This window comes from Ursus arctos, unplaced genomic scaffold (genome assembly GCF_023065955.2).
Source record: "Ursus arctos isolate Adak ecotype North America unplaced genomic scaffold, UrsArc2.0 scaffold_10, whole genome shotgun sequence".
Classification (NCBI taxonomy): Eukaryota; Metazoa; Chordata; class Mammalia; order Carnivora; family Ursidae; genus Ursus; species Ursus arctos.
Genome location: NW_026622764.1, coordinates 12,280,156 through 12,308,057, shown reverse-complemented (window position 1 = coordinate 12,308,057; position 27,902 = coordinate 12,280,156). Strand labels below are relative to the sequence as shown.

General features: G+C 47.2%; 1 protein-coding gene across 4 annotated transcripts in view; it reads left to right on the top strand.

Annotated features, from left to right (window-relative positions):
* FARP1 (FERM, ARH/RhoGEF and pleckstrin domain protein 1) overlaps positions 1–27,902 on the top strand; it is a 267,311-nt gene that overhangs the window by 204,027 nt on the left and 35,382 nt on the right. For 3 of the 4 annotated variants that reach the window (XM_026493504.4, XM_026493502.4, XM_026493503.4), the window contains 7 exons: positions 1,109–1,272; positions 1,994–2,062; positions 4,097–4,172; positions 5,346–5,589; positions 18,656–18,843; positions 20,264–20,353; positions 21,407–21,540. In XM_026493504.4, the coding sequence (XP_026349289.1) occupies positions 1,109–1,272; positions 1,994–2,062; positions 4,097–4,172; positions 5,346–5,589; positions 18,656–18,843; positions 20,264–20,353; positions 21,407–21,540 (965 nt within the window). The remainder of the gene's footprint in view (positions 1–1,108; positions 1,273–1,993; positions 2,063–4,096; positions 4,173–5,345; positions 5,590–18,655; positions 18,844–20,263; positions 20,354–21,406; positions 21,541–27,902) is intronic. The other variant, XM_044381909.3, reaches the window with a different exon arrangement.

The window sequence follows — 27,902 nt, the reverse complement described above, 5'->3', positions numbered from 1 at the left end:
AGATGATAAATGGCCATCTGGGCTTATCGTTCAGCTACAGACTGGATTAAATCAGCTCTTATGGCCTGACCTGGGAAGCAGGCACCCATTATAAGTTGTTTTCTCTGGGAAAATGCTTTTTGAGTTCCAAAAGGCTACTTATAGCTACAGAATTGTGGCACGCTTGTTTGTAAATTGGGACTGCCCAGAACTGTGAGATCCCTCAAAATAGTAGGAATTGCTGGGAACGTTGAGGACTGTGGTGAGTCCTGTTTATAAAATATGGCCACTTACATTGAGAGCGTTCAGTCTGGGAATAGAAAATTATACTGTCCGCTGTCCAGAATCAAAGGACATGATTTTTTCAGCCTCGAGTGATACTTTTGTGCTCCAGAAAAAAAAAAAAAAGTTCATTTCCCGTGTGGTCCCTGGGACCACCTGGAGGCCTGAGCTGAATGTGGCTCGAAAGAGAAAAGACTTAAGACCAATATGCAAAGTTGGCATGAACCTTCAGGGAGAAAATAGAACGAAGAGTGTGTTTCAGTTATTTTAAGGAGGCAAAAAGGGGTTTCAGTACTTGGATTATTTTTAAAGAAGGAAATGTAAGCTGTGTACACAGAATTTATTTATGAGTTTGTCAAAAGAAATGTTATGACTTCTGCTAAGTACTCCTGTTTTCTTTAGTTTCTCTAAGGAATCCTGGGCGGGGGGTGGGGGAATGGTTGAATGATGACTATATTTTGTCATTAGGAACAACTATATTTTACTAAATATGAGAATTTATGGTCCTGCTATATATTAAAATACACAATTGAAATTTTATTGGACATATTTGTTTTCCGTCCCTTTTCTCATTTTTTTTTTTTTAAGATTTTATTTATTTGACAGAGATAGAGACAGCCAGCGAGAGAGGGAACATAAGCAGGGGGAGTGGGAGAGGAAGAAGCAGGCTCATAGCAGAGGAGCCTGATGTGGGGCTCGATCCCAGAATGCCGGGATCACGCCCTGAGCCGAAGGCAGACGCTTAACTGCTGTGCCACCCAGGTGCCCCCCTTTTCTCATTTTTCAACCCAGTGTCCATGGGTAATGGAAAAAAAAAAAAACCCAAAGTGGTATTTTCTCTTTTCAGAGCTCGTACCAAGATACCTTGGAATTTCTCATGGCCAGTCGGGATTTTTGCAAGTCCTTCTGGAAAATCTGTGTTGAACATCATGCCTTTTTTAGACTTTTTGAAGAACCCAAGCCAAAGCCAAAGCCCGTCCTCTTTAGTCGAGGGTCATCATTTCGGTTCAGGTAAGGATTTCCTTTCACACCTCTCCTGTTTGCCGTGGGAACATTCCCAAGGCTTGCCTTTTCCTATGGCTGTGGTCGCGGCTGTGCATACGATGGGCTGAATAGAGGAAAGTTGGCCTCCAGGAGCTCTGGCTGGTGGGGTGATGGCTCGGTCAGTCTCACAGGCTCCTGGCCGTCCCTCGCGGTGTTCGAATGGTAGCCAGCCAAGAGGCAGTCCACTGGCCACTGCAGACTCCTCACAGGACTCTAATTCAGAAAGGATTTCCTTTCTCTGTAGAAGCAAGGGTGTCGTTAACATTTGGTGTTGCCTCCTGGAATGCCACGTAGACTTGCACATCATTGGTTCACTTTCTCACTCCTTTCAGCAAACGTTTGAGTGTCTTCCACATGTCAAATCCTAGTCTAGGCCTTGGGGAGTCACAGTGAACAGAATTATCCCTGCCTCCTCGAAGCACACAGACTCTCAGGATGCTTTGCTTAATAAGCAAACAGAATTGTTAAGTGGTTTTGTCATGTAAACACTTTCTGTTATTTAGAAGGGAAATACCGAGAGATGACATGGCACATACAGTGTCTCTCAGAGCTGCATTTATTCCTGGCTCACTGAGAAAGCCCGTGTTTCTCCCAGTGATGGAAGGAGGGAAGGAGAGATGGGGTGTGTCGTGTGTTTAAATAAGAATGCCATGCTGTCTTCTCTTCCCTATCGTCCTCCTCCTTCTAGCGGTCGGACTCAGAAGCAGGTTCTCGACTATGTGAAAGAAGGAGGACATAAGAAAGTGCAGTTTGAAAGGTAAGAGAAACTTCGATGCCACTTCTGATTTGACAAGAGTCATTCTCTGCAGGTGACAGTGCGTTCCTGCTAAATCTCTCTTCACCCAGGCCTGGTGGGTTACTGAATGAGCGCTTCACAGCGCCCCCAGGCCAGTTTAGTGTAGACAGAAACATCCGAGGACTGGGGTGCTTCCTCGAGGGTGAGATGAGATGCAAACGGACGTTGGAGGGCCAAGTGAGGAAGAAGAGGAAGCCAGCAGAAAGCAGGGTGGAAGAGGAGCAGGAGATAGCGGTGGGGATAAAGCACTCTAGAAACTTCCTCTTCCGGGAGTCCTTGAGTATTTGGGGATTTGAATGGAAAGTATTTCTACAAACTTTTAATGAAATACAGCTTGGATGAGAAGCAGCAGGATTTATTGCTGTTGTTAGCAAATGCTTATAGCCCTTGCTAGGTCCCGTGTGCTTTGCATACATTAACTCAGTCTTCATACCAGCTCCGTGAGGTCGCTGCTCTCCCAGTCCCTTTATTTTTCCCCTAAGGTTTTACTCATTTCTTTTAGAGCGAGAGTGCGAGGAGGGTAGGGAGAGAGGGAGAGAAGCTCACACCAATCCCAGGACCCCGAGATCATGACCTGAGCGGAAATCAAGAGTCGGATGCTTAACCGACTGAGCCCCCCGGCACCTCTCTCCTATTCCCTTTATGAGATGGAGCCGCTGCAGCTCGAAGAGATTGGCAAGTGGTCCCTGGTTAGCCGGCTCCCAAGCCCCCTGCCCCGAGCGTGGCTCTGCTGCCCAGAGAGGGGAGAAGCAGAGAATCCAGGGACTGAGGTACAAGGGTACGCAGCTGACGTGATGACGCACTAGGGGCTGTTTAGTGCATATGGATTTCTTCTTTTTAACATTTTTCTTTTTTTACTATTTTAATCCATATTAAAATTACAGTAAAATAGGGAGAACACAGCAGACATCCACATTTCTTTCCGTTTCTGGGTTTTTTTTCCCCTTTTCGTGTGTAACTACTGTTGTGACTGATGTAGCCACACACCCCCCCCCCCCCTTTAGCCAACAGCCTTCTTTGCTGTTTCCCTTCTCCCTTCCCAGAGGCAGCGACGGTCAGCTTCGTGTTACTCCTGTTACACACATGTATGCATCTGAAAAGAATGAGCAGGATGTCTCTGGGGTGTGCTTTTTCATTTGTTTAAATAGTAGCACGCTGTACCCACCTCTGCGTCTTGCTTTCTAAACCCTACCCCGACCTGGGGATCTGTGCCGGTCTTTTAAGGTATTGTGAAAGTATGATTCTCTGTTGACAAACATTTGGGGTGCCCAGTGCTTTGTTTTACTCTTGCCAAAACCGAAGCCGAAACAAACCCGATGCTGTGACCATCCTTGTATATTTGGAGTATTTTGAAGAAAAGCTGAATGTACATTTAGCATTTGATCTCTCTGTATTTATATGGTTTCATCGTCTGAGGAGCTGAGAAGTTTCTGAGGCTTGTTCACGGAGGAAGAGGAGAGCGCCGGCGGACGAGGGAAGGGAAAAGATAAAGGAGACTAGTGGCATTAAATCCACTTCCTTCTACTGAGACTGTAAATTCATTAATGGGGGCAGGCCTTCCCTGAACTCAGCACTGTGAACGAGTTAGCTGATTAGTGGTGATTGCCTCTGTTATAGGACTGATCGAGAAGATCATTACCCAAAATACATGAATTGATGTCATATTGTCAGACCGGAATTTGCACTTCAGGGCATCCTGTGGCCCAGCCAACTCTCCCTCTAGTAACCTTCTTAGGACTAGAAAGGGAGTGAACTGGGTGCTCCTTGAACAGGAGCAGGGGAATTTTTTTAGAGTTTAAGTAATTCCTGAACCCTGCAAGTATTAAGAAAAGAATGAGTCCCCTTCCACGGGGCATCCATACACACTACTTTAGGTGCCTTCGTCTTGAGGAAGGGCATAAGGCTGTTACTTTTCATTAAAAAACAAACAAAAAAACCCAAAAAACAAAAAACCCAACTTACCTAACTTTGGCTGTCTTATGTGATTTCTTCCAGGAAACACAGCAAGATTCAGTCCATCAGAAGCCTGGCTACGTCACCAACAGAGCCGAATTCAGAAGTGCCAAAACGAGTCAGTAATGCTGATCAACTGTTAGAACTGTGGAGTTTTTTATTTTGTTTTTGGGGGTTTTGTTTTTTTTTGTTTTTTTTTTTTTTAATCAAAGTTTCTCTGATAAGTTCTATGTTTCATCCTATGCTTCTGAGTTATTTGCCCTTCACCTTTGGGGTTTCGTTTTGTAGAGAAGAGTATGGTTGTGTGCCCTGGCTTTGTCCAGACACGGGCTCTGTGCACCCCAGCCTGGGCTCAGCACGCCCTGGAGGGGGTCCTTTCTCAGCTGACTTCCTGTCTTCCATGCCATGCTTTTGCCACAGAGAAGTAAGCTCTGTTGGCCTAAACTCAGTTTAGGAGTGGAACCACCCATGGGAGCCAGGAGAGTGGAGCCTACCCTCTAGCTAAATGGGTGTGGTTGTGTGAAGACACTGGGACATCCTTTGCACCTGATGGTTGTAGCTCTCGTTCAGGGCCAAGGTCAGAACCTTTTGTTGGCACCAGACTGGGTGGTGAGTTCCCAGGACTCATGTTGCAGGGCAGTGACCGCAGCTGGCAACAAGAGACATTATCACTCTTGCCCTGAGGATGGTGAAAGCTCATTTTCTCTGGAATTGGCCTCTGGATGTGTTTTCCGGGTTTTCTCTACAAGAGAATGCCCACTTTGTCGGGGAAGAACATGAAGATTTCCTTTATGCATTTAAAAAGAGTGTCTAACCTGTCTGTTCTTCCCTTAGAAGTATAAACAAAGAAGTTTTTTTGTCATTTGTCTGAAATCCATGTCAACTTGCCTTTGGGGGGGTCCACAATGTTTTCCTCCTCTCCCTGCCCACCCTTTCTTGGGAAGCCCCCTGTGGGTTGCAAGGTCTCTTGTTCCACGGAAACTTTGGAAACCCAAATGAGACCGGGGGCCCAGAGAGCAGCCAGGCAGTGGCCCACTCGCACTGCTGGCGACCCTGCATTGTCAGCATCCCCACGCACAGAGAACTTTCTGGATGCTGACCGATTGCACTCAGGAATGCCTGCTTCTTGGCGACGTTTTGTTCGAGCAGCGTGGAGAACAGCCTTTACTTGGCAGTTCTTTCAGCTGCAGGAAGCTTAAGGGGTGTTATTAAATTAGCCTCTGACCTCGCCCTCCCCGCCCCCGTTCAGCCCCGGTGTAACCCTCCCCCTCTCTCGCCCCGCCCCGCGCAGGCGCAGCAGAGTGCCAGCCTGCCCCCGGGAGAAGGCGCAGAGCCGGCCGGCGGCCAGGGTGTCCTGCAGGCAGAGGAGGCCCGCGTCGCCGCCGAAGAGCCGCGCCAGAGCCCCGCGCTGCCCAAGAGCCCCGCGGGCAGCGGGAAGGTGGACGGAGCCACGCGGGCGCCGGCTGACGAAGAGGAGGAGGTCGTTAAGGATAGGACCCAGCAGAGTAAAGCTCAGCCCCCGCAGCCGAGCACAGGTCCAGCATCCAGGGCTGCCAGAGGCAGCAGCACTTCCATTCCTTTCATTGACTGCAGTGACGTAGATAGCGAATCCGACCTGCTCAGGGAGCAAGCGACCCAGTCACAGTCCCAAACAAATGACAATTATGAGGGTGATTTGACCAGTGGTGTTTACCTGCTCTCCAGGGATGAGAGGCAGACAGAGGCTAGGTTCAGGGCTTCCCCTCCCTCCGTGAAGTCCTCCCGGCCTCCTTCCAGAGAGTTCCTCGATGATGATTCCGCAGACCTGACCTTTGATATGAGCGGGAGCCCCCGACTCCCAAGACATAGCTCCCTGATAGATGAGTTGTTCAGGGGCTCAGACGGTCATAGTACCCCGGCCACCCCACTGTCTCCCGGGAGCGGACAGTCGAGTCCTAATATGAGCTGGGACAGGACCAGGTCTCAAGGCTATGTCTCGGAAAACGGGCATGACCCGAAAGAGGAAAGTATGGGAGAAGATCCTCTCCCAGGCCAGGGTCCTCCTTACGAAAACTCTTCCCCCATCCAACAAAGGCCATACTTACGGAATCTTCCCAGTAGATACAATAAGTCAGAGACCGACCCGCTCATCCTTAGCCAGGTAGCGTCAACCCCAGAGGCACTGGATGGGCTTGATGGCCGTGAAAAGGGAGGACTGGCCAGCCTGGCCACTTCAGACGGTAGAATGCTGGCTAATGGTGCACCTCTCACGGGTCCGACCTCAAAGCCCCCAGCCATGCGGTCCGCGTGTGTCGGCGGCGTGGCGGACCAGCGGGCACCCCTGCACGTGACCGAGGGCTCCACCAGCAGCGGGACTGAATCCAGTGATTCAGACTCTGAAGTGGGGACCCCTTTGAGCCAGCCACTCACATTTGGCAACCCGGCAGTGCTGGGCTCCCCTTCCATGCCGAGAAGTCAGAAACACTTGGGTGGCCTGCACGTGAGTGAAGAGGAAGAGGAGGATGAGTAGGAGGGCCAGGCTTCCAGTGTTGGGAACCTGGAGTCGCAAGTCCAGGGTTCCAGTGGAGGTGGTCTGTTCTACTGACTCATTAATCTTTAATCAATGTTTGTTAGAGGAAGTTTTGGACAGCCATGTGTGGATAGGGTATGCCTGACTCTAAAATCCTTAAGAAAAACGAAACTTCACACAGTGGGTTTGCTTTCCAAAAAAAAGGTGGACAAGATAAACAGTTAAGATGTGAAGACAAGTTACCGGGAGCTTGTTTAACTTTCTGGTTGAAGGCAAGGAAGAAATACGTTTTTCTGACTCTGATCATGTGTATAGTGTGTTGTATTTATGTGGGAATCTTCCGTGTGTATTGAGTTTGTGTGCAGGTCACGCTCCTATTGATTGAATGTTTAGACTGAAGTATCTTTGAGATCCCAGGAAAGGTGTCGGTTTTACTTTTCCCCCCGTCTTTAAGAGGAGGTGCTGCTTTTTTCGGAGCCTCATAAAGGGAGGGATTGACATAATTCAAGACCATTTGTAAGTTGATTGCTGGTTGAGATGAAGTGTTGGTGAAATCTTCATCAAGAATAATGAACATTTTAATAGGGAGGATAGTCTTTCTTCTTTCCGGACTTCATATGAAGTGATGTAATGGATGTCAGGTGGAAACTAATTTATAAGGGATTGCTGGTTTGTTCGGGATTTGCATCAGTCGGTCAAATTGTTAGCTATGTTTTAAGAAGCTATAACTCTGGCTGTCAGAATTTCTAATTGAAACACAGAAATGCAATCAAGTGATGATGCAGGGGAAAATCAGACCTCGCAATAGGCACTGTTGTTACCGGGCTGCAGACTAAAGGCCTGCCTTTGAATCCTGCGCGGCAGAGAGAAGGACCGTTTTCCAGTATTGCTGCCCTTTGGTTGGTTATTATGTACATTCTTAACATTCACACTTGGGTGAACAGTGTCTCCTCTTGGGAACAGTGACTTCTAGAAGTTCCTATGTGCAGGAAAAAAAGTGTACGTAGTAAAAGGTTTGATTTCTTTTTAAATCTTGCCCACCTCTGCCAGTGCCTTTCACTCAGCATTCCTGCATCTTAGATCAGAGAGCCTGGTTTTAACTTGCTTGTTTCTTGGCCCCAGCACAAGGGAATCACCTGGGACATTTTAAAAATCAGTGATGCCTGGGCCCTGACCCTAGACATTTTTATCTGATTGGTCTGGGGTGCCACTTGGGTTCCCCAGCCTGACACAGTTGCCTTCTAGAATCTAGTGGAATATGTTGAAACTGATAGATAAGTTTCTGGCTTGCTTGCAGAGTAAGGAAAGCATCACCAATTAAATACTTTCATTAATTAATGCCTGTTACTTGGTACTTTGTAGTCTTTCATACTTTTTTAAAAAAGACGGATTGTAGAATCAAATTTTTAGATCCCGAGTAACTACCAGATTATTGAAAAGAGTTTTAACAATGATACGTCCCTGGTGTGCCAGCATGCCAACTGCCTTACTAAACTCATCCGTGTGGCATGATGACAAGGGAAGGGCTACACTTGCTTAAAAAACAGGGTAGAATTTGGCAGCCGTATATAACAAATAGTTGTATTGACTGACCTCGTGGCTCACGAACGATGATCTGTCCACATGAATGTTGACAAGTTGGTTTTGAAGACGCTGAAAACGTAATCCATTTTTATACAAATTTTTCTTGTTTTATTTTCCTAATCATTTGATTCAGTGCATGATTGATGAATCAAACTGATTATTGGATAGTTTGAAAGATGTTCATTGAAGTAGTCTATTGATGTCTTGCATTAGATTTATATATTTAACAGTCACAGAACTTTAAAATTAGAAGGGACCTTAGAGATCGTCTAGGGGAAACCTTCACTTTGTGGATGACAGACCGCGTTCTGTTGAAGTCGAGAGACTTCACGTGGTCTTACAGCTACTGCATGACAAAGCGAAACTAGAACCTTGGCCTGTAGCCCTTCAGCTGTGGTCTGTGTGACCTCTTGGTGCAGTAGGACCTTTTTGATTCAGTACTTTAATTTTGGAGACTTGTTCTAATTAATAATTAAAATCAGATGTGGAGACCAGGGATCATGTAGACTTAGGCAGTTACAGTCCATAATACGTAGAAAGAACTGCTTTCTCTGTTGTGGGGTTTTTGCACTGATAACGTGTTTTTGTGTATTCTGTTTTGGACTTAGAAAAAGGTATTGATTTACTGTATAAAAATGTAGTCAAATGTGAGTTAAGCAGAGTCACATTTGGAATCCTGTGGTTTATTTGTGAAGGTGATTCGTTCAAATGCGTTTTCTTTTTACCTCTAATTACACAGCAGCCTGATGAAGTATGAATGAGCAATGGGCAGTAACTTACCCAGCATACAATGTGAATCAGCAAATGTAAACCTCCAAAGCAAAACATGCTCCAGTGATTATTTTGTTTTGCTTTTTGCTTAAAGGAGTGATTTTTGTTGTTGTTGTTTTTGTTTTTATCTGAAGTGTTTTAAAAACAGCTGATCGATGGTAGTATACTCAGTTCTGAATTGACAGACATTCCCCTTTTAGGGTTGCTCATCACATTTTTCTCTGATTGGTTTTGTACCAGCCAGGCCACTCCATGTCTGCTTCTGGGCCAGTATTTATGAAAGCAGCAATCCTGATGTGATTAATGGTGCTTAACAGAGAAGGGGTATGGTTTGCTCAAAAGCCACATAGCCTAAAGTGCTGAGAATATTCACTGACTGCCTCTGGGGGAGCTTTCTGTGCACTAGTGAAAAGTCTAAGCATGGGTCGGGGAGTTGAAGCATTCTTTGAGCCTGGTGGAGCCAGCTTGCACAGGAGACATGATCTCTCACTAAGCAGAGGTCAGGGAAAGCCCACAGCCTCCCACCTTCTGCCCTTTCAGCGCCTCCTCATCCCCAGGTCTTTACCTGGCCTCCAGCGCCTCACAGTGTGGCAGAGAAGGACATGCGTGCGCACAAAGTTGAACCAGGGGTGTAGCAAGACCAGTGATGGCGTTGGGTGTGAATAGGTGACCTTGGGTTCATTCCAGTCTCCAAAGGGTTTCCCAAGACCTGTCCATCTGTTTTTCTAAGACGATAGCTAGTGCAGAGGGCTCCTGAATCAAAAAGCCCAGGTCTTTACGTAATAGCTGCTCTATGAAATAGGATACCGTAAGGCCTTGGGTAGAAGACAAACCATTGATAGAAACACATCTTCCAGCCCCCAGGCCTCCTCCAGGCCCACCTTGCATCAGTGTCTTTTGTGAGATGGTATTTCAAAGTATGCAAATTGTAGCCCCTTTCCTGGTTGATTTTCGTTGCTGTTTTTCAGGGCAAAATAAAATGCAAGAAATTCTTTTAGCATGAAGAAATGCATTTATTGAGTTCCGGAACTTAAAGCGAACTGCTCCAGCTCCTTTGACAGGCATCTGTGTGCCATTGACAATATTTTATTAGACAGGCATTTAATTAAAGGAAGTCTGTGGGCCAGATTCTTTCCCACATATGTGACTCATATTTGGGGATTTCTCACGGACTTAGCTCCAAATTGTGCCACGTGGCCCGCACTTGAAATATGAATAATTCTGATTTTCTTCTCAACTTCTTTGAAGATTCAAACTCAGCAATGCTTTAAAAAAAAAAAAAAAAAAAAAAGGCAGGCCTGCAAAACTAAAATACAGCCTGAACCTCTTGAAAATTTGCACCAAGTATACAAAATCCAGTCTGTGCTCCATTGAATCAGAAACTTAGCTTGCATATTAGCCCTGGAATCCCTTTGATTGTGTTGTAAAGCAGGATCTAAAAGAAGGAAAAATGAATGAGATTAAACCGTCATTTTAAATTTTGTTAAAATTGGTGCCTCTGCATACAGCTTCCTTTTTCTTACCTATAATCAGTGTTCACATGCTTTCCATCAACTTTTTCCACTTAAAGTGTTATTCCATATTCAGCACAGAATGAGTTTGGTGCAGTTGTTATCATGAGTCAATGATTGGCCCAGCCTTAAATTAAGAAATTTGGGGGCCCTCTTCATCACTGGGCTTATTTTGAATTTCTTCTATTTTAACCATTCTTTGCCTCGGCCCTTGTTCTTATTTAGCAAGAATTTAAAAGAGACCTCAGAATTGCATTCCTAAGAAAGGCTCTGTTTTCTGGATCTTCTCTCTTGGAGGCTGTAAGCCTTCCTTCTCTGATAGTTAATGAGCCTCGTCAGTCTGAGGCTGGCTGGCCTTCCTCTGGTTTCGTGGGGTGAGTCTACTGCCGCAGATTTTATAAATCAGACTTCAGCAGAATCTTTCTCTGCCATCCCTGCTATAGAGAGTAAGTCTCTTTTGAACCTGAAAGGAGTGAATGTTTCAGAATAATCCAGTGCTGGTGGCTCTCTGATGAGTTTCCACACTCAGCCCCGTTCACCACACCCACGAGAGCAGAAGGAAGGAGAAGCACTCGTCATAAGCTTGGAGAGCAGTAAGTGATAAGCAGGCGCGACTCCGGTGACACGAGAGGATTTCCTGGCGTGCTTTTTCCTTGTTAGTTTCATTCCGTCTGTTTCAGTTGAGTGAAACAATACAGGGAAATGGGGTCCGGAGGGTACACTCGTGCATCAAAATAAGCATGCCACTTAATGTAGCCATTCTCTTCTTGTTAAAAAATAATAAGAATGGAAAGCAAATAAAAAACCAAAGAAACACCAAACTCAATAATGAATTGGCATTATGTTGTAGGTATCTGGTTGCCACTTGCTTAGGGCCATCCTTGAAAAGGTCTGTTTCCTCAAATGACCTACAGATTTCCAAGTAATTCCCCTATGAACAGAAGTCACAGATGCTCATTTGTATCCCATGTATGTTTGGGAGGTGGTGGGTGCAGTCTTGTTTTGACCAAAAAATAAATAAATAAATAATGCATCATTCCAAAAAAAAAAAAAAAAAAACACCATGAATGACACTTCTAGCACAAGGAACTTTTTCTTCTCTTCTGGTGAAAGCAGTTCAGCATCCCCTGGTGGGAGCTGGGGAGGAAGTGAGAAAAATCTTCTTTTCCTGAAAGCTTTCAGAATTGAATAGACTGATTTGTTCAGGATCATTTCAGAGTAGACTGACTGCAGACACCTCAGCTTCGCCTGGAAACAGCCTGTGGCATCTTTTCGGCCTCTGGTGTCGCTCCCAGGGGAAGGCCGCTCCTCTGTGTCTTTGTATGGGTTCTTGGTCAGGTTCCCCTGGAATGCCTTGGGGTGGCTTTATACCTGAAAGCAGGGAGGATTAAAAAACCAGCTGTTGACACGGGACGGGTGATCTACAGCTGAGAGCTAGTTTAAAAGGTTAACTGCAAGGCTGGTGCCATTAATGCCATCACGGGATGGGCACTGGAAGATCCTGGGGCTTGCCGCTGGCCCGGGGGCAGCGGTCTCAGCATATTGAAGGGTAATGGCAAATCGTTGCCAAATGCAGCACAAACCAGGGGCGCTAAGGATGGAGTGAGGACTGTGCGTGTGTGCGTGCAGTAAAAGGCATCGAGCAGTGATTGACTCCTCCTCCTTTCGGGTAAGAAGTGGAGGTGGTAGTGGGACAGGGAGTCTGCTGGCAGTGTTCCGCTCTCGTACGAGTTTGTGTTGTTAACTGGCTCTCAAATAGGAAACAGGAGAAGGTTCATTTTGGAGCCCGCGGTGGTGTGACTGGTGTGTCGTTACTCACGGACAGGCTTTCTGGCTCATGAAACTAGGCTAAGGGCTCCTTTTTCCCGGGCCTCAAAGTCCCTTTGTAGGAAATAAAGAATTTGTCACTCTGCCTGCAGTGATGTAGAGAGAGACCAAAGATAGTGGTGAAGACCACGCACCTGCTCTTTCCACACACAGCTCCGTGCCCAGTGGAGCCAGTCCCTCACGCTCCCCACCCCCTTTCTGCCTGGAAGGTTGCCGTGAACACCTGACTAACCAGACTTCACAAGCTTGGCCTATATTATTAATCTAGTTCCCTTCTGTTCTTTCTGTGTGTATATTTAATACTATAGATAAAATATTTTATTAAAAATGTCTAATACACCAAATTTTAAAACGGAAAAGGCTGGGGACTTCATTCTCATTTTTGTCATTTGTTTAATAAATTTGAGAAAACATTTTTCTGTTGTTCCATTGTATGCACTGTTTGTCAGCATGTACCTATCTAGAAGAAAAAAGCTTTCCCCCCTCCCCAATGTTCTGTCTTTATCCTCAGAGCATGGTGGCCCTTCTGTTCCCTGCATTTTTGGAGCACTGTCCGATGTCTTTTTTTTTTTTACACTGCTAAATACCAGTTTGTACTTGGAATACCTGTTTCCTCTAGAATTACAGTGATCCTGTTCACTAAACAGCAAGCTTTAACACGGAGGCATGCCGGGGTCATCCCCTGTTTCACTGAGGGGGGGAATAGAAGGCAAATGAGGTTTAAATGAGGTCTAAAGAACCTTCACTTTTCTGGTTTCGTCTTCTAATGAGCCTGCATTTTGTACTGTGTATGCATGGGGGGCGGGGAGTCTTTGGAAGCGAACAGGATCACTGTAGTTGGGGGAGAGGTCTCCTGGAAACAGAGCGTATCTGTGGCCGCAGCTTACATAGGGGAGCTCAGACATCTAACCAACGGGTTGGCTTCATGTTTTGATTGGGACCATCCTTTCAGATGGGGGTAGAGCGTTTTCCATAGTTGGTTTCTGTAAGGGAATTGAGTTGAGTGTTTGCGTGCAGGGGCTGGGGGGAACGTAGAGAAGACCCTGCCCCGCTCAGCCCCACTTGGCTACTCATGACTAGTAAGCTGTTACTTGTTTTGATGTGTCCCCAAAATGTAGGCTGTCACAGATACTGTCTGGTTTCATCTCCTCTCCATGGCCTGAGAGTGCATCACCGCAGTAAAGCATGGATTTATGCCACCGGGAGGGGTGCTGGCTTCGCCAATAACAATGAGCTTGGTGGCTCTTTCAGCATGGAAGGCCGAAGTCCTGTAACCGTCTATGCACGATATTAATATTTCTTGTTAATCTCAGCTGAAGAGGCTTTGACTTGTCCTAACAGGTATCTTGCTGTAAAAACTGTCAATTGTAACTGTTCTTTCCCACTGACGGCGAAAGCTTTGTCCTGAGTACAAGATGGTATTTTTCATGGGTACGAAGCATCATGTTCCCCAACCCAGACGCTGCCCCCACCCCCACCCCCACCCCCACCACGTTTGAACAGAGAGAAATTCTCCTTTCTCTTTTCTTAAGAGCACACTAGAACATTCTCTGTCATTGCTCCCTTGGTAGGCGTTTCTCTTTTTCTTTCCCTGCAAGTTGCACTGTGGTTGCTTTTCTGAGTTGCTGGACGATGAACACCGAAGTTGATGCTTAGCTGCTTGTAAAACTTTGTCTAAAGAACCTCAGTCTGAGAATAAGCAGCACACACACACATGACCCTCCACACCCTCCGTTATCAAGAAGAGGACAGCACCACCAGGATTGGTAATCCTGTAAACTAGTTTTTCTTGCGGCGCCTTGTAATTTTAATAAAGCATTGTCCGCTTTTTCCAGATATTCCATTGTGGGGGAACCCAGCTGAGTTATCCCACTAGCGAATCCTGTCCGTTCGTTAGAGAACCCATTTTCCAGCTCAGTACTGACCTTTTTTTGATAACTGGTTTTCAGATGCAGACAATCTCCAGAGAGAGGTCATTGTATTCTTTTTTGGAGGGAGATGATGGTTTTAAAAAGAGCCTTTTTAAAGATCCATGAAAACCTACATCTGTAATGAGTTTCCTGCATGTGCCTTTGGAACATATTCTGGGTATGTAGAGAGAAAAATCTGTATTTTAGAACCAAATACCAGGAGACAAATCATGATAGGTGAGTGGCATCTAGAAGCTTGCCAGGTAACTTTGGGGGGAATGTTGAAGAATCAGCATGCTGTTCTAATTGCACTTATTAAAATTTTGAAAAGAGGAATTGAAAAGGCAATCTGTATCCTCAAATAGTTACATATTTCACAAGCCTGCTATGGGTGACTATTTTTAAAAGGATTATCAGGTTTTCTAAACACTTAACAGGAAAAACAACTTAGCTAATTAAAACTAAGATTACCAAGGTACTGACCAATTTAAAATACAGGACAGGTACAGCTAAGTATTCGAAATGCCATTTTCTGTTACTTAGAAAATAGAATCGAAATTCTCGTTTCCCAGACATGCATGAATCTGTTCTTAAGCCTTAATATAGTCAGAGGAGGTTACGATGCAGCTGTGTCCGATCCCAAAAAGGGGGGCGATGAGCGTTGAGGTTGGCTCGTTGGTTATAAACCACGTTGCCGCTGTTGATGGGCCACTGACAAGGGGCTGGTCAGGAGATGCTAGAGTGTGGGTGAGACTGCAGCGCTTCCCCAGAGCAGCCAGGAGAGAACAATTATGAATGTATTTTACATTAAAAAGAGAAGCTAAGCCAGATTTTCAGCTAGGTGATAAATTGAATCCATAAATATAGCCGTGCTAATTTGAAGTTCCGTAATTGTTTGTGCCATGAGAATGTGTACATTTAAAAGGATTTTTAAAAGCAATTACCAGAAATGCCTCTCTTGAGAGCAGTATTCATGATGGCATTTCCAGTCCATGGGGGTGACATAAACTCCACCCTCTTGATTCAGGTTAATGGCGGGGAGGGGCATGAAATCATTTGGAAGAGGTGGAGGGTTTGAGTGTTACTGAAAATCTAACTGGAAATAACAAAATGCAGGGCAATTTCTGGAAATAGGAAGAAATAATTTTTAAAGGAATTCGAAGCTTCCAGATTTTTGGAGTATAACTGATCTTTTATAATCTCTTAAAACTACTTTCCACCTGTTGCCTTAATATGCAGGTGCTTTCTCAAAAGATCCCCTGACATTATTCACCTAGATAGAGCCCATTGCTGAAAGAAATTACTTTGTGTCTGTTTGTCACAGAGGAAAAAAAAAAAGATAAAAAATACCCAGGCATTAATGAGTTCACGAGTAGCCGTGAACATCAGTCGCAATGTCCTCTTCTCGTCACCTGGGGCTGTGCCTTCAAAGCAGGTGACCGGCTGCTTAATTTGAACAGGCTTGATAAGGCTACGTAGGTAAGCGGGCTGGTTTTATCGTACAGAACAACCCTGTTTGTTTGTGGAATGGACTACTTCATTGAAAATTGGTTACATGTAGTTTGAGTAACTGTTAACCATAGACGTTTTAAGATCCAGCTCTTCACACCTGCCCGAGGGTGGACCGTACGTGGACACCACTTTGTACAGACAATCGTCACAGCACTCTGGCTCAGAGTCAAAGAGCATTTTAATTTCTCATCAAGCTGCCAAATTCTACTGACTACCCTCATCAGCATATCTCACTGATTGCTGAATGGTAAATGAGCTACGTAGTTTGGTTTGGGCCATGTCACCCATAAATTTTCAAAGTCTCAAGTACTTTCTCTTGCAAGGGGAGAAGGGGGCTACTCTCCATCACACAGCTTAAATGAGCAAACTTGAACTTCAGAGTTTGGACTTTCCCCTTAGAATTGCAGACAGATTTCTAGACTGGGCTGCTTGGTATTTATTGATTTATTGGTCCTACTGTTAAATACACCCATCAGCCTTCCTTTCTCAGGCCCTAGGAGTAGACCCAAAGCTAGTGGAAGGAGCCACTCTAGAAACGGAAATTGGCAGCTCTAATGTTGGTCATTCCCCGAGTCTGTGTGTTGCACGTGTAAAGTTGCTGGTCACCCACATCTTTGGGCTACGTGAGTGACTGCAGCAAGTTGTCCCCCAGCAACCTGTGGCTGACCCAGGGATGCCCTTTCCTCGACCTAGGAACATGGGTTGTCATGAAGTTCACTGCCGTTGTCCCATTTTCTGAATCGTGTCTCAGACGTGGTCCAGTGTGGACTCTTCTAGATGGCTATTTTCTTTGAAATGTGCCCTGCCCTCTTGGCAGGGCAGACGTCTCCTGGAACCCTGGTCTGTTTTCTCCTTCTTTCAGTCTACTAAGTTAGAAGTGTCCCCAGGGTACTTCACAGGGCAATAGCTTTTGACCTTTGGAGGGTGGAAATGCTTGTGCTTGACAGGGGCCACCTGCATTGTCTCCCTCCCAGTGGGGCAGGTGGTTTTTTATCTGCTGCTGGATGCTGTCCAGGGCCTGACTGGTACTGTTTCCCCACCCCACCCCCCCACTCCTCCTACAAGCCAGCCTTCTAACTGCTTTTTATTTTTGGCTCCAACTCTCACTGATGAGGTGAGTGCTTTTTCTCCACATCACTGCAAAACCGAGGCCCCGCATGCTCTCACTTAGAACTGCCTCACCTGACCTCACGCAGAGCGTGAGAGCTGAAGGTAAGCCCCACATTTTGCCAGATCATGGTGGACAAATAAAAAAGCGACTTTGATACAGTGACTCACAAATGCATGAAATGTTTGAATCTCTAGACTGCCAGAATTTCTCTTTTCTATTTCCTATTTGTAGTGATGACCCTTTTCCTTTTTGTGATTTTTTTTTTAAGAAGAGAATAGTGTAGTACCTTGAAACATTTGCAGTTCTAACTGTTGTCACTATTTCTATTTGACAAGTTCCAATTCTTTCGAAATCATTGTACTCGGTTGTGCACTAGTGTCAATAAAATTGACATTTGTGAAGCAATTTCTGGCCTTTTTCTCCGGGTTTCACTGGGTCTGGTGGTGTGTGGGGCGTGTGGGTCTTTGTCTAACACCAGGACTTTGTCTCAATGATGCGTATTAAAAATGCCAGGATTTCCATGGAGAGATTTTTAAAACGCAAACCTCTTTAATCTTGCTCACGTTTTTCAGATCTCATTCTTCAGGGATTGTTGTCCTGACCCATAGCCCTGTAGCAGGACGTCTGCTTTTTTGCTCTTCTTCCGGGTGTGCTAGCTTTCCCCGCACGTGTTGGCGACAGCGCTAGCTGGGACGGGGCGGGGGCTGGTGGTTTCTCACGGTTGGTTCATTCCTCCTGTGATCAAGTTCACCACCCTCCATTCTAGGCCATCCCATCTTGTAATTTCAAAGTGGATATGGATGAATCCAGAGGGAGAGGATAGCTGTCAAGAGAACGGGGTATGCCCAGAGAACGGCACTTCACCTTTCTCTCCGAGATCCTTGTCAGTGTGCGGAATAGCCATGAGCTGAAACTGCACTTTGGAGAATGAGAGAGCATTTTACATCGTCTTTCCTTAATGATGGTAACAGACGGGACTGCAGGCCCCTTGGACTTTGTTTACCCTCGCGCTATCCCCTAGCAAATCTGTGTTAGAATTATAAATGTGTTAGGTGAAAACACGCAGGTAGGAGTATATTCTGAAACGTCCCGGTTGGCTGCAACGGCTTGAGGTTTGGAGACTCGCAAAATTCTGTTGGCAAAACATTGCACGTACACGTCCTGTCCTTTGGCTAACGTATAATGGGTAATGATACGTTTTCATATTATTTAATGTATCCTTTGCAGAGGAATCATTAATGACCTGTCACTTTTTGACTCATCAAGGGGAATTGTGATAATGTAATAACCTCCAGCTTTGCATGTCGTGCTAGTGTTTCTGTCCCAAACAGTGAGAGAGACATGGAATGCCGTCACCAGGTATAATAAGCTTGCTTCTGTTCTTGGTAGAATGGGGAGTTAGCTGCTCGTCCTTTCCCTCGCTGCGGCTCGTTGTTACAAGGTGTAGTCTGTCCTGGGTACATCAGTCATTTAGTCTCTTTTTAGAATAGCTCTATTTTTCCTAGTCCTTTCTCGTGTCTCCTGGCGGTATAGACACTGTCTTTCTGGAATAATTCGTAGACGCTAAGGCAGTAGTAAGGAGAAGAAGGTCCCGTTCGGGGATCCACTATGCTTCTGAACATTCCCTGAGCAGAGTTCTCTGCCTTCTCAATCACAGAACTCTGGCTCCATTGACCCATTCATACTATGGTATGGCAGCCGCAACTCAGAGAAAAAAACTAGAAAATCGTGAAGCACATTCGATGTGCAGAATGGTAGTCAAGGTTCTAAAGATTTGATATGGGGGGAAATTGTAAGTAGCAATCCGGTCCCAGAAGGAATTACTTTTTTTTTTCTTTCTCTCTAATACTTCTCATCCCCCAATAGGCTCCCTGACTGGTAGCCCTCACCTTTCAGAGCTGTCCATCAACTCCCAGGGAGGAGCTGTGCCCGCCAGTGTGATCTTGTCTCCCAACCTGAGCCCCGACACCAAGCAGGCCTCCCCCTTGGTCAGCCCGCTGCTGAACGACCAGGCGTGCCCACGCACCGACGACGAGGAGGAAGGCCGGAGAAAGGTGCGGGGACCTGCGTGCACACGCGTTACTCTTTTTTCTTCTTTAACTGCAGTAGTATACTAACCTGCCGTTTGAACCATGGCTAAGCACACTGCTCAGTGACGTTAAGTACATTCACAGTGTTGTATAACTGGTCACCACCCATCTCCAGAACTTTCTCACCGTTCCAAATTGAAACTGTCCCCATGAAGCAGGAATTCTCCATCCATCCCCTTTCCCCAGCCCCCGGCAACCACCGTTCTGCTTTTCGTCTCTGTTGATTCGACTGCTTAGGTACCTCATACAGGAGGAATCCGACGGTATTCGTCCTTTTGTGCCGGACTTCTTTGATTTAGCGTTATTTCCTCAAGGTTCAGCCACCTTGTAGCATGGGTCAGAGTTTCTCTTTTAAGGTTGAGTCCCATCCCGGGGTGCCTGGGTAGCTCAGTCATTAAGCGTCTGCCTTCGGCTCAGGGCGTGATCCCGGATCCCTGGGATCGAGCCCCACATCAGGCTCCTCCACTGGGAGCCTGCTTCTTCCTCTCCCACTCCCCCTGCTTATGTTCCCTCTCTCGCTGGCTGTCTCTATCTCTGTCAAATAAATAAATAAAATCTTAAAAAAAAAGTTGAGTCCCATCCCATCGTAGGTAGAACACGGTGTGGGGATGCACCTGTCTGTTGGTGGACAGGTGGGTTGCTCACTCCGTTTGGCTGTCTCGAATGCTGCTGCCAGGAACACGGGCATCTGGGTGTCCGCGTCTCCGATTCCATTGCTCTCGTGCGTATCCCCGAAGGTGGAATCGGGCAGACTCTCGTGCAACCTAGCAAGGCCAGCAACAATGACTGCCTTTCACTTACTGTTGAAAGAGAAAGCAAACCCGTGGCTGGCTCGCTGCAGAGAGGTGTCTGTTCACCTAAGCAATGGACTTCAGGAAACCGAGTCACGGTGGTGTCACCAGCTGCTTTCACTTTGTCCCCTTAGCTCAGCCACCGTGTATTTCCACGGACAGCGTAGCTTCCGTTTCCCATCCGCCAACACCGCCGGCCCCCGGCTCCCGGGACAAAGGCTGCTGTGGTTTCTGTTTCTTTGATTTCCTGGAAGACTTCCTTGCTCTGATATTTTACTAGTTGGTTAGATTTTCGGATGCCCAGTTTTGAATGAATAGTCCTCCGCGGTGACGAACACACTCATGGCAGGCCTTTGACTGAGGGCAAGATTTATGTGGAAGGAAGCATTCCCAGGCTCTTTCCTCATCCTGGGAATCCGTTCTCTCCTCCTAGTTCCTCAGAAGAACAAGGAAGAGGCTTTTTAGCCTGGAGCCCCGTTAACAAAAGATGGTAAATTAGCGACACACGCTTTAATCAGGACATTCTTAGAGATTTACGCTCCGCGATTATTATCGATTATTATCGCTGCTTGTTTCTTCTGTGGATTTTGCAGAAATTCCCCACGGACAAGGCGTACTTCATCGCTAAGGAAGTATCCACCACGGAAAGGACGTATCTGAAGGATCTTGAGGTCATCACTTCGGTATGTGTAGCATTTCCCCTGAAGCATTCAGTGACGTAGTTTATTTCACCTCCTAGGGGGGCTTTCAGAGAGAAGCTGGATCTAATTAAATGTTGGGCTCTCTGACTGCAATTAAAAGGATTTGGGTTATAGAAATGAGATGGTAATAGTATATTTAATTTGGAACATGCGCTGTAAAAAATTTGTAATTGTGATTAAGTGCAAAGGAAGGAAGTTTCTAAAGTGGAGAAAATTAAAATGAAACCTTTTACTGCCTGCTTTGCACCAAGGCAGAGCCGTTCGCGTGCTGCCCGGCATCAAATGTAGCTACTTTTGCTCAGGAAGACCCCGGAGGTGAACAGAAGCCTCGTTTTAGCCTTGGTAATAAATTGAGCCACATCAGCAAATCTGCCAGAAGACTGCCTTTTATTATTTTTTATCAGTCCTATTCAGACTTGGAAACAAATTCAAAGCATTGAAGAAATCTTTATGACCCCTGGATTCTGGGAAAGAACTAGCCACTGGAGGTCAGTAGGAATCGCGGGGCTTCTGTGCCTCTGGGGTGTGACTGGCAGCCGCCCCGAGCAGGTGCTCGGTGAACGCTGTGGGACGGCCCCGCCTCACCGCAGCGGGACGAGTAGCTGTGTGTGAGGGCAGTGGCTTCCTCTCGCTGGTGCAGCCTCCTCTGTGCTCAGCATTTTCACAGAGGAGCAGAGATCGATGTTCCTAAAGGGTCAAACCAGAGGGTGAGCGGTGGTCTAAATCAGCGATGACCCGGTGAGTTGGCCAGAGTGCGAGTTCTGATTTGAGGTAGCTGCCCATTTCCGAAATTTCTCCTGGCCTCAGCAACCCGCTGCTGGCACGTTGTGGGAAGCCCTGAGAAGGAGCTGGGTGCGTCTGACCCCGGCGGACGGAAGCAGGGAAAAGCGGCAGGGCCCAGGAGCCCCTGGTGCTCCTGACTGCGCCCAGATTCCACAGGAAGGCCCTGTGTCCTCCAGGCACACTGGGCTGCGCCGTTATTTCTGACGAATTGCCACCATCCATGTGTCCCTTTGTGTCCTCTTTTTATTCCAGTGGTTTCAGAGCACGGTGAGCAAAGAGGACGCCATGCCCGAAGCCTTGAAAAGTCTCATATTCCCGAATTTTGAACCTTTGCACAAATTTCATACAAGTTTTCTCAAGGAAACTGAACAACGACTAGCCCTGTGGTGAGCACAATTACGTTTCACAGTCACACGTGTCCCCATGCCCTCCTCTCTCCCTCGAGCTTCCTTCTACACAGCTGTCATGCCCAAAGATAAAGGCAAGAACCCAGCTTAAGATGAACCAACCTTAAAATGGTTTTCAGGTAAATTCTGTGTGTATTTAGATCTCATCCTGGATTTTTGTTCCCTTTGGTTTACAATTCTTCAGAATCCATGTTTTCTTATAAGTAAGTGAATGTCACAAAAGAAAGAAGGGAAGTGCTTCTGGAAAGCCGATGTGGGCTTGAAGGAATAGAGGCATATGGAGGGACTTTCAGGGGTGTTGGTGGTAGTTCACTGATGCTTGCTTTATAGTCCTTTGTGAAGTATCTGTATGTCTCGTGCAGTTTTCAGATTTATATCACACAGTGTTGAAGAAGTGCTTGGAAAAACGTAGGGCCCGATGTACTGCACCCTTGCACCTTGAATCCCACTTCTAGGAATCGATCTTAGGGATGCATTTCTAATATGAAATGACAGAGGACAGAGGCCGCCATGTTAGAATTAAAAGACTGCACGTGATCTAAATGTCCATGAATAGACTGGCTCAGAGTAACCAGTGGAGTCTGTCATTCAATACTGAGTAGCACAGCACTCTGGGAGGAAGCGGAGCGTGGTGCAGAAGGGTGGGGAATGCTTTGTGTGCCGGAGGGTGCAAAATCCAGTGTGCCCTTCCCTGAAGTAGAACCTTTACAGAAAATTCTTAGGGTTTTTGTTGTTGTTGTTGTTGTTGTTATTGTTTTTCTTTTCTTTTTTTTTAAGACTATTCTATGTAGACATTTGGGGATTCACTCTCTACTAAACATTGCATTTAAAAATTCCGGGAGAAAAAAAAAAACCCCTGTTTTTGGCAGGGGTGGACGCCGTTGTATACTGTATCCTCACTGTAGGGGAGAATTTGCCTTAAAGTGATCTCGGGGCATTTAGCGACTGGGGGCCTGAGGGAGCCGTGGATGAGGTGGTCTCGCCCCAGCTGATCCCAGACCATGGGATTCAAGTGTCAGCTGAACGGGTTCGCGGGGCTGCTCTTCTGTGTCGTGAAGGGAACGTGCTGGGGTGTCTGGCCATGTGTGTGCTGGAGGATAATTTGCATGCAGTTCTCGCCCTGCGATAGGAGGAGGTGGGAGGCTTGGCCAAGATGGCCCCAGGGAGGGGAGCGCAGCCAGCACCGAGCAACAGCCTCAATGAAAATGGGGAAAGATTGGAACCCCCACTTGAGAGTCTTACTCTAGGTTGGTATTGTGAATGTAAGAGAGGTGCCGCTTTTCAAAATGAAAAAAAGATTCTATAGGATCTAACTTCTTATTTTACCTCCCAAAGTTTGCTTGGAAGCTTTCGTTGCGTTCTGCCATATTATGTTGCCTCGTCATTCCTACAAAGCTCAATGATGCTTTCCTAGGGGAGTCCGAACTCAGAGCCTTGGAGCAATGAGTTCACAGCTCCGCGGCCAGTGGGGTGTGTATTAATACAGACTTAAGTCCTCCTGTAGGCTCAGAGCATCTCAAGTTGGTGTCGCTCTAGCAGCTTTGGTCCACTGAAATAATGGCAGTTGACCTCAGTAATGTTGGAGAGGTCACACATAGGCTATGTCACCAGCAGGGCCCTGGCAGCCCAGCATGGTGGCTTCAGCTGGGTCCTGCCGCCACAGAGAACTTAGGAATAAATGCCATGCTCTTGGATTTATCTGTGCCCATAAATTTTTAGCATCCGGCCCTTCACTGCGGAAGAACATCCAATTGCCTAAAAAGCAGCTGCTAGCGTTTATTTCCCAGAGGATTTTCAGTGGAGTTTCTTTCAAAGAACTGTAATTTTATTCATGTTTTACATTGCAAAAGACTCAAAGCGAGCAAGAGAACAGATGCCGCTCAAGGACACGATATGTCCATGCAACAACTGATGGCGTTTATCAGGAGTAAATGTAGAAGTCTGCGGTTAAGTTCAGCGAGTCATTTCCTCAAGTGCATGATGAGGAAGACCTGCCTGGCAGGGGTTCAAGGCCAAAGGGCTGGGTGAATGAGTGTCAGCGTGAGCCACTAGAGTAACACGGAGAGGGCCCGGCGTCGTCTCTGTGGCCATCAACACTGGCTGCTCCTTCCAATCACCTAGAACCTTTAAAAAAAGTCTGGACAACCAGCCAGACCCCGACCAGTAACCCTGGCGTCTCGGAGCGGTAGGGCCTAAGCGCCAGGAGTCCCTCAAGCTTCCCCGGTGACTCCAGTGGATAGCCAGGGTCAGCAACCCTTGTCCCGACTGTCCTAGACACAAAAGAGGCTCGAGCATGACAAATGAAACCTTCAAGGCTCGGGGCTCCTTCAGAACACTGGGCCCCATTCTGAGCTTCACATTTGAACTAGGATAATAAGAGAATGCATTTCATTTTAAAAAAGAAAAAAAGGTGTTGGAACTACGGGCATTTGTCCTAGAAGAGAGAAGATTTTAGAATATATGTTGGCTCTCTTTCGGCTGGTCATGTGAAAAGGGAGTGTCTTCGTAGCTGTACCAGGGCACAAAATTTAAACAGTACGTTTCCAAAGAGGCACGTCGTGTCTAAATATAGAGAAGGATTTCCTAACACTAACACTTAGCAATGAGAGGCTGCCTTATGAGGCAGTGAGCTCCTCCACCTTGGGGTTTCTTGAGCAGAGTTGACTGCTTTTAGAAGGTATTTATCTGTTGGGCGGAACCCCAAGTCTGGCAGTGCATCGGGGTCACCTGGGGGTGGGGGAGTTTTGAAAAAACACAGATTGCCCATCCCCCTGCAGCTCTCCTGAAGCAGAACATTGGGAGGAGTTCCAGAAACGTGTACTTCTTGAGATGACGGTGATGGACACGTTTTCTAGAGCAACTGATAGGGAGTTCTTCTGACAAACCTAGGATTCACGGATTCTTTGACTTGCATTTTGGCTTGTGAATGAGCGCAGGCGGGCACAGGCGAGCGGGCGGGCGAGCGGGCAAGCCTAGTGTGTGAGTGTGAGGCTTTGCCTGCTGGGGGCTTGAAGTCTCGGGGGAGGCAGGCATGGAGAAGGAGGGCCAGGCCACGGATGAGTGGGCCACATGGCACATGGGCCGCAGGGCATCATTGGCCAGTTCTGGCCTCGAACAACATCTGGGCCGTTGATGTGTGCACAGCAAAGGCAGCCCGGGAGTGAATATGTTTAAGGAGGAGAGTGGAACACAGAGGCGTCATTGAGAAAAGGACTTCACACTGATTCCTGACCTTTGGGCCACACAGAAGTAGGTGTATAGGTGTGAATGTACGTGTGTATTGTCTGTGATGCGGGAAGCCCGGGCTGGCTGGCGCAGACTGGGGTGGCTGCATCCTGACCGGGTCCACACTTGTGGCCACAACGCCAGCCGCCGTCTCTGTCCGGCTACCCGGGCCCTCGCGGAGCTTCATGCCTCATCTGTCACCACGCCGTGCGGTCTCCACCTCTAGGGCTGTTACACGGACCGAATGAGACGGTGTTTGTGAAGGGCTTAGTGCTCTGCCCCATCCACAGAAAGGTGGGGGGAGCTGATCATTTTTTACATTAACTTTATTTTGAAATAATTTTAGATTTAGAGACAAGTTGCCACGACAACAGAGTTTCTGCATAGCCTTCATGCCTGCCCTTCCCTTAACGTCAGCTTCCTCTGTCACCACGCACATCCGTCCAAACTCAGAAACTCACATGGCAAAGTTAACTAAACTCCAGACTTTATTCAGTGACACTGTTTTTGGGTTTTTTTGTTTTGTTTTGTTTTGTTTTACGATTTTAATTATTTGTGGGGCTCGATCTCAGGACCCTGAGATCATGACCTGAGCCAAAGGCAGACGCTTGACCGGCTAAGCCACCTAGGTGCCCCCAATGATACTATTTTATTTTTATGATTTTATCTATTTATTTGAGAGAGAGTTGGGAGAGAGCACGAGAGGGGGGAGGGTCAGAGGGAGAAGCAGGCCCCCCACTGAGCAGGAAGCCCGATGTGGGGCTCCATCCTGGGACCCCGGGATCATGAATTGTGCCAAAGGCAGACGCTTGACCGACTGAGCCACCCAGGCGCCCCGAGTGATACTATTTTAAATGACTGTTGTTAATGGGAAAAAAAAATCTAAAGTTTACTGTGCACCTAAAATTCCCCCAAATCTGGCACTTCAGTGACACAGCCGCCAGGCCTTTCCTTTGCAGTTCTATGTTAGGTTGTCCTCTGCCTCCATCATCAGTGGGAGGTCTTAGGGCAGAACAATTAACCAGGACATTTTCCTGCACGATGAGGCTGAACCCCGGCTCGGTGAACACACCTGTCCGTATCCACATGCTGCATTCTCCTGAGGAAACACGCCCGAGACTGTTCGACTGCTCCATCCTGGCCAAAGCCCAGCCTACCCTGTTTCTTCGGAAACAAGGAAACGGGTTTGGTGACTTGTGAAAACAGGAAGAATGCTTTTCTTTTTGAAAGCCAGGGTGTTCTACTCAGCTGTTCAAAGGCATTCAGAGAAAACCACTTACAACCTTTGGCTTTCAGAGTGGAGTCCCAAATTCCAGCCCCGAGGTGCCTGGCAGGCATAGAGCACATGCTGGCCAGCTCGCTCCCCAGAGGTAGATGACCTGCTCTGCACGAAAGCAGCTCACAGGGAGCTGGGGCCTGCCCAGAGTCCTGCAGAGAGGCACTTGGGTCAGGCTCTGGGCGCACATGGTTCTCAAGAGGGATCAGCTGCATGTGTTAGAAGGAACCTGCAGTAGATTCCTTTGGAAGGGATGCAGAAGGCTAGGAGGGGTGGAGGTGTCCCCGAGCAGCCAAGTAGGACTCATGGGACAAAGGTGAAGGGAAGGGGGAGGCCCCGAGAGCTTTGATCCCAGCTACCTGGGAGGATGCTCATGAATCGAAGAAATGGAAAGAAGAAAGAAAGAAGTGAGTATAATGGGAGGAAGATGAGTTTGCTTTGTGGCACATTAATTTTGGGTGGTCAATAATGAAGTCCTGCCAGCAGCTGGAAACGCACGTCTCAGGCTCGGGAAAAGCAGGTGCACGTGTAGATGTGGAAATTATCCACAGGAAGAATCTCGTCCTGTAAGGAAGAATGGTGAGACAGAGGAGAGCCAGCGACAGAATCGTACTGAACACAGCTTTTTGGCCGCGTTCCGTGAACGTGTGGCTTACGGCAGAGCAAGAGCCAGCAAAGGAAAATGAAGAAGCTGCCAGCAATTTGGGGGAAGACGGACAAGCAGGGTGGAGGGTCCCAGAGAAGAGCGGGTTGAGGTAAGGGGCAGGAGCAGGCTCAGACCCTAGGGAGTCGAGAGATGAGGGAGGGGGTCCATCCAGAGCAGAAAGCAAGCTCCTCTGTCAGGGGTGGGACCTACTGCAGACTTTGTCAGGACTTTGACATGTGGAGCGGTGTTGTCTTGCCAGGACAGTCCAGGGGCAGAGATGGAGTGGGGGTGACCACGTGACAGAGAAGGATTTGTAGTAGCACCCATCCCCCCCAAAGTGGACCGTCTTTATAGTAGCTTCACAGTGAACAGTCATAAAACAAAAATGAATAAGACATCATCCTACCGGCTCTTGGAAGCTGGGCATCATTAAAAGAAAACCCTAGGAATTCCTCAAAAAATTAAATACAGAATTACCACGTGACCCAACAGTTCTACTCCTAGGTAGGTAGATGTTTGAAAGAATTGAGAGAAAGGACCCAGACAGATCCTTCTCCACCCACATTCACAGCGTCCTTATTCACAGTGGCCCGAGGCTTTGGAAGCAGCCCCGTGCCCAGTGACAGGTGACTGGATAAAGAGAACGTGGCACCTCGTACAACGGAATGTTATCCTACAAAAGGAGGGGTGTCTGACACCTGTTGCCGCACCGGTGACCCGTAAAGACCGGCTCGGTGAAGTAAAAGCCAGGACGGATACTGGCTGATCCCGCTCAGGAGATACCCAGAGGAATCAGATGTACAGAGACAGAAAATAAAATGCTGGTTCCCAGGGTCCGGGGTTAGGGCAGCAGAGAGCTGGCATCTAACCATAGAGACGGGGTTACCGTGGAGTAAGATGAAACGTGGGGATGGGTGGCGTGCGCCAAGCGGGGTGAGTGTCCTTAGCGCCGCTGAACTGATTGTACGCTTAGAAAATGGTGGGGATGGTAAACTGTCCATACGTTTTACTACCATTTTTTTTAAAGAGAAAAAAAATCCTAAGTCGTCCAGTGCAGGATAAGACAAGAGGCTTCAGAACGGTGTCCTGCAGCCAAGAGACCGCACCCGTGTCGTCCCTCTTTGGGCTGCCCCGCCGCATCCCTGCATTACCCCGTTTGACCCTCGGGTAGCGGCAGGTGGGCCTAGGAGGCAG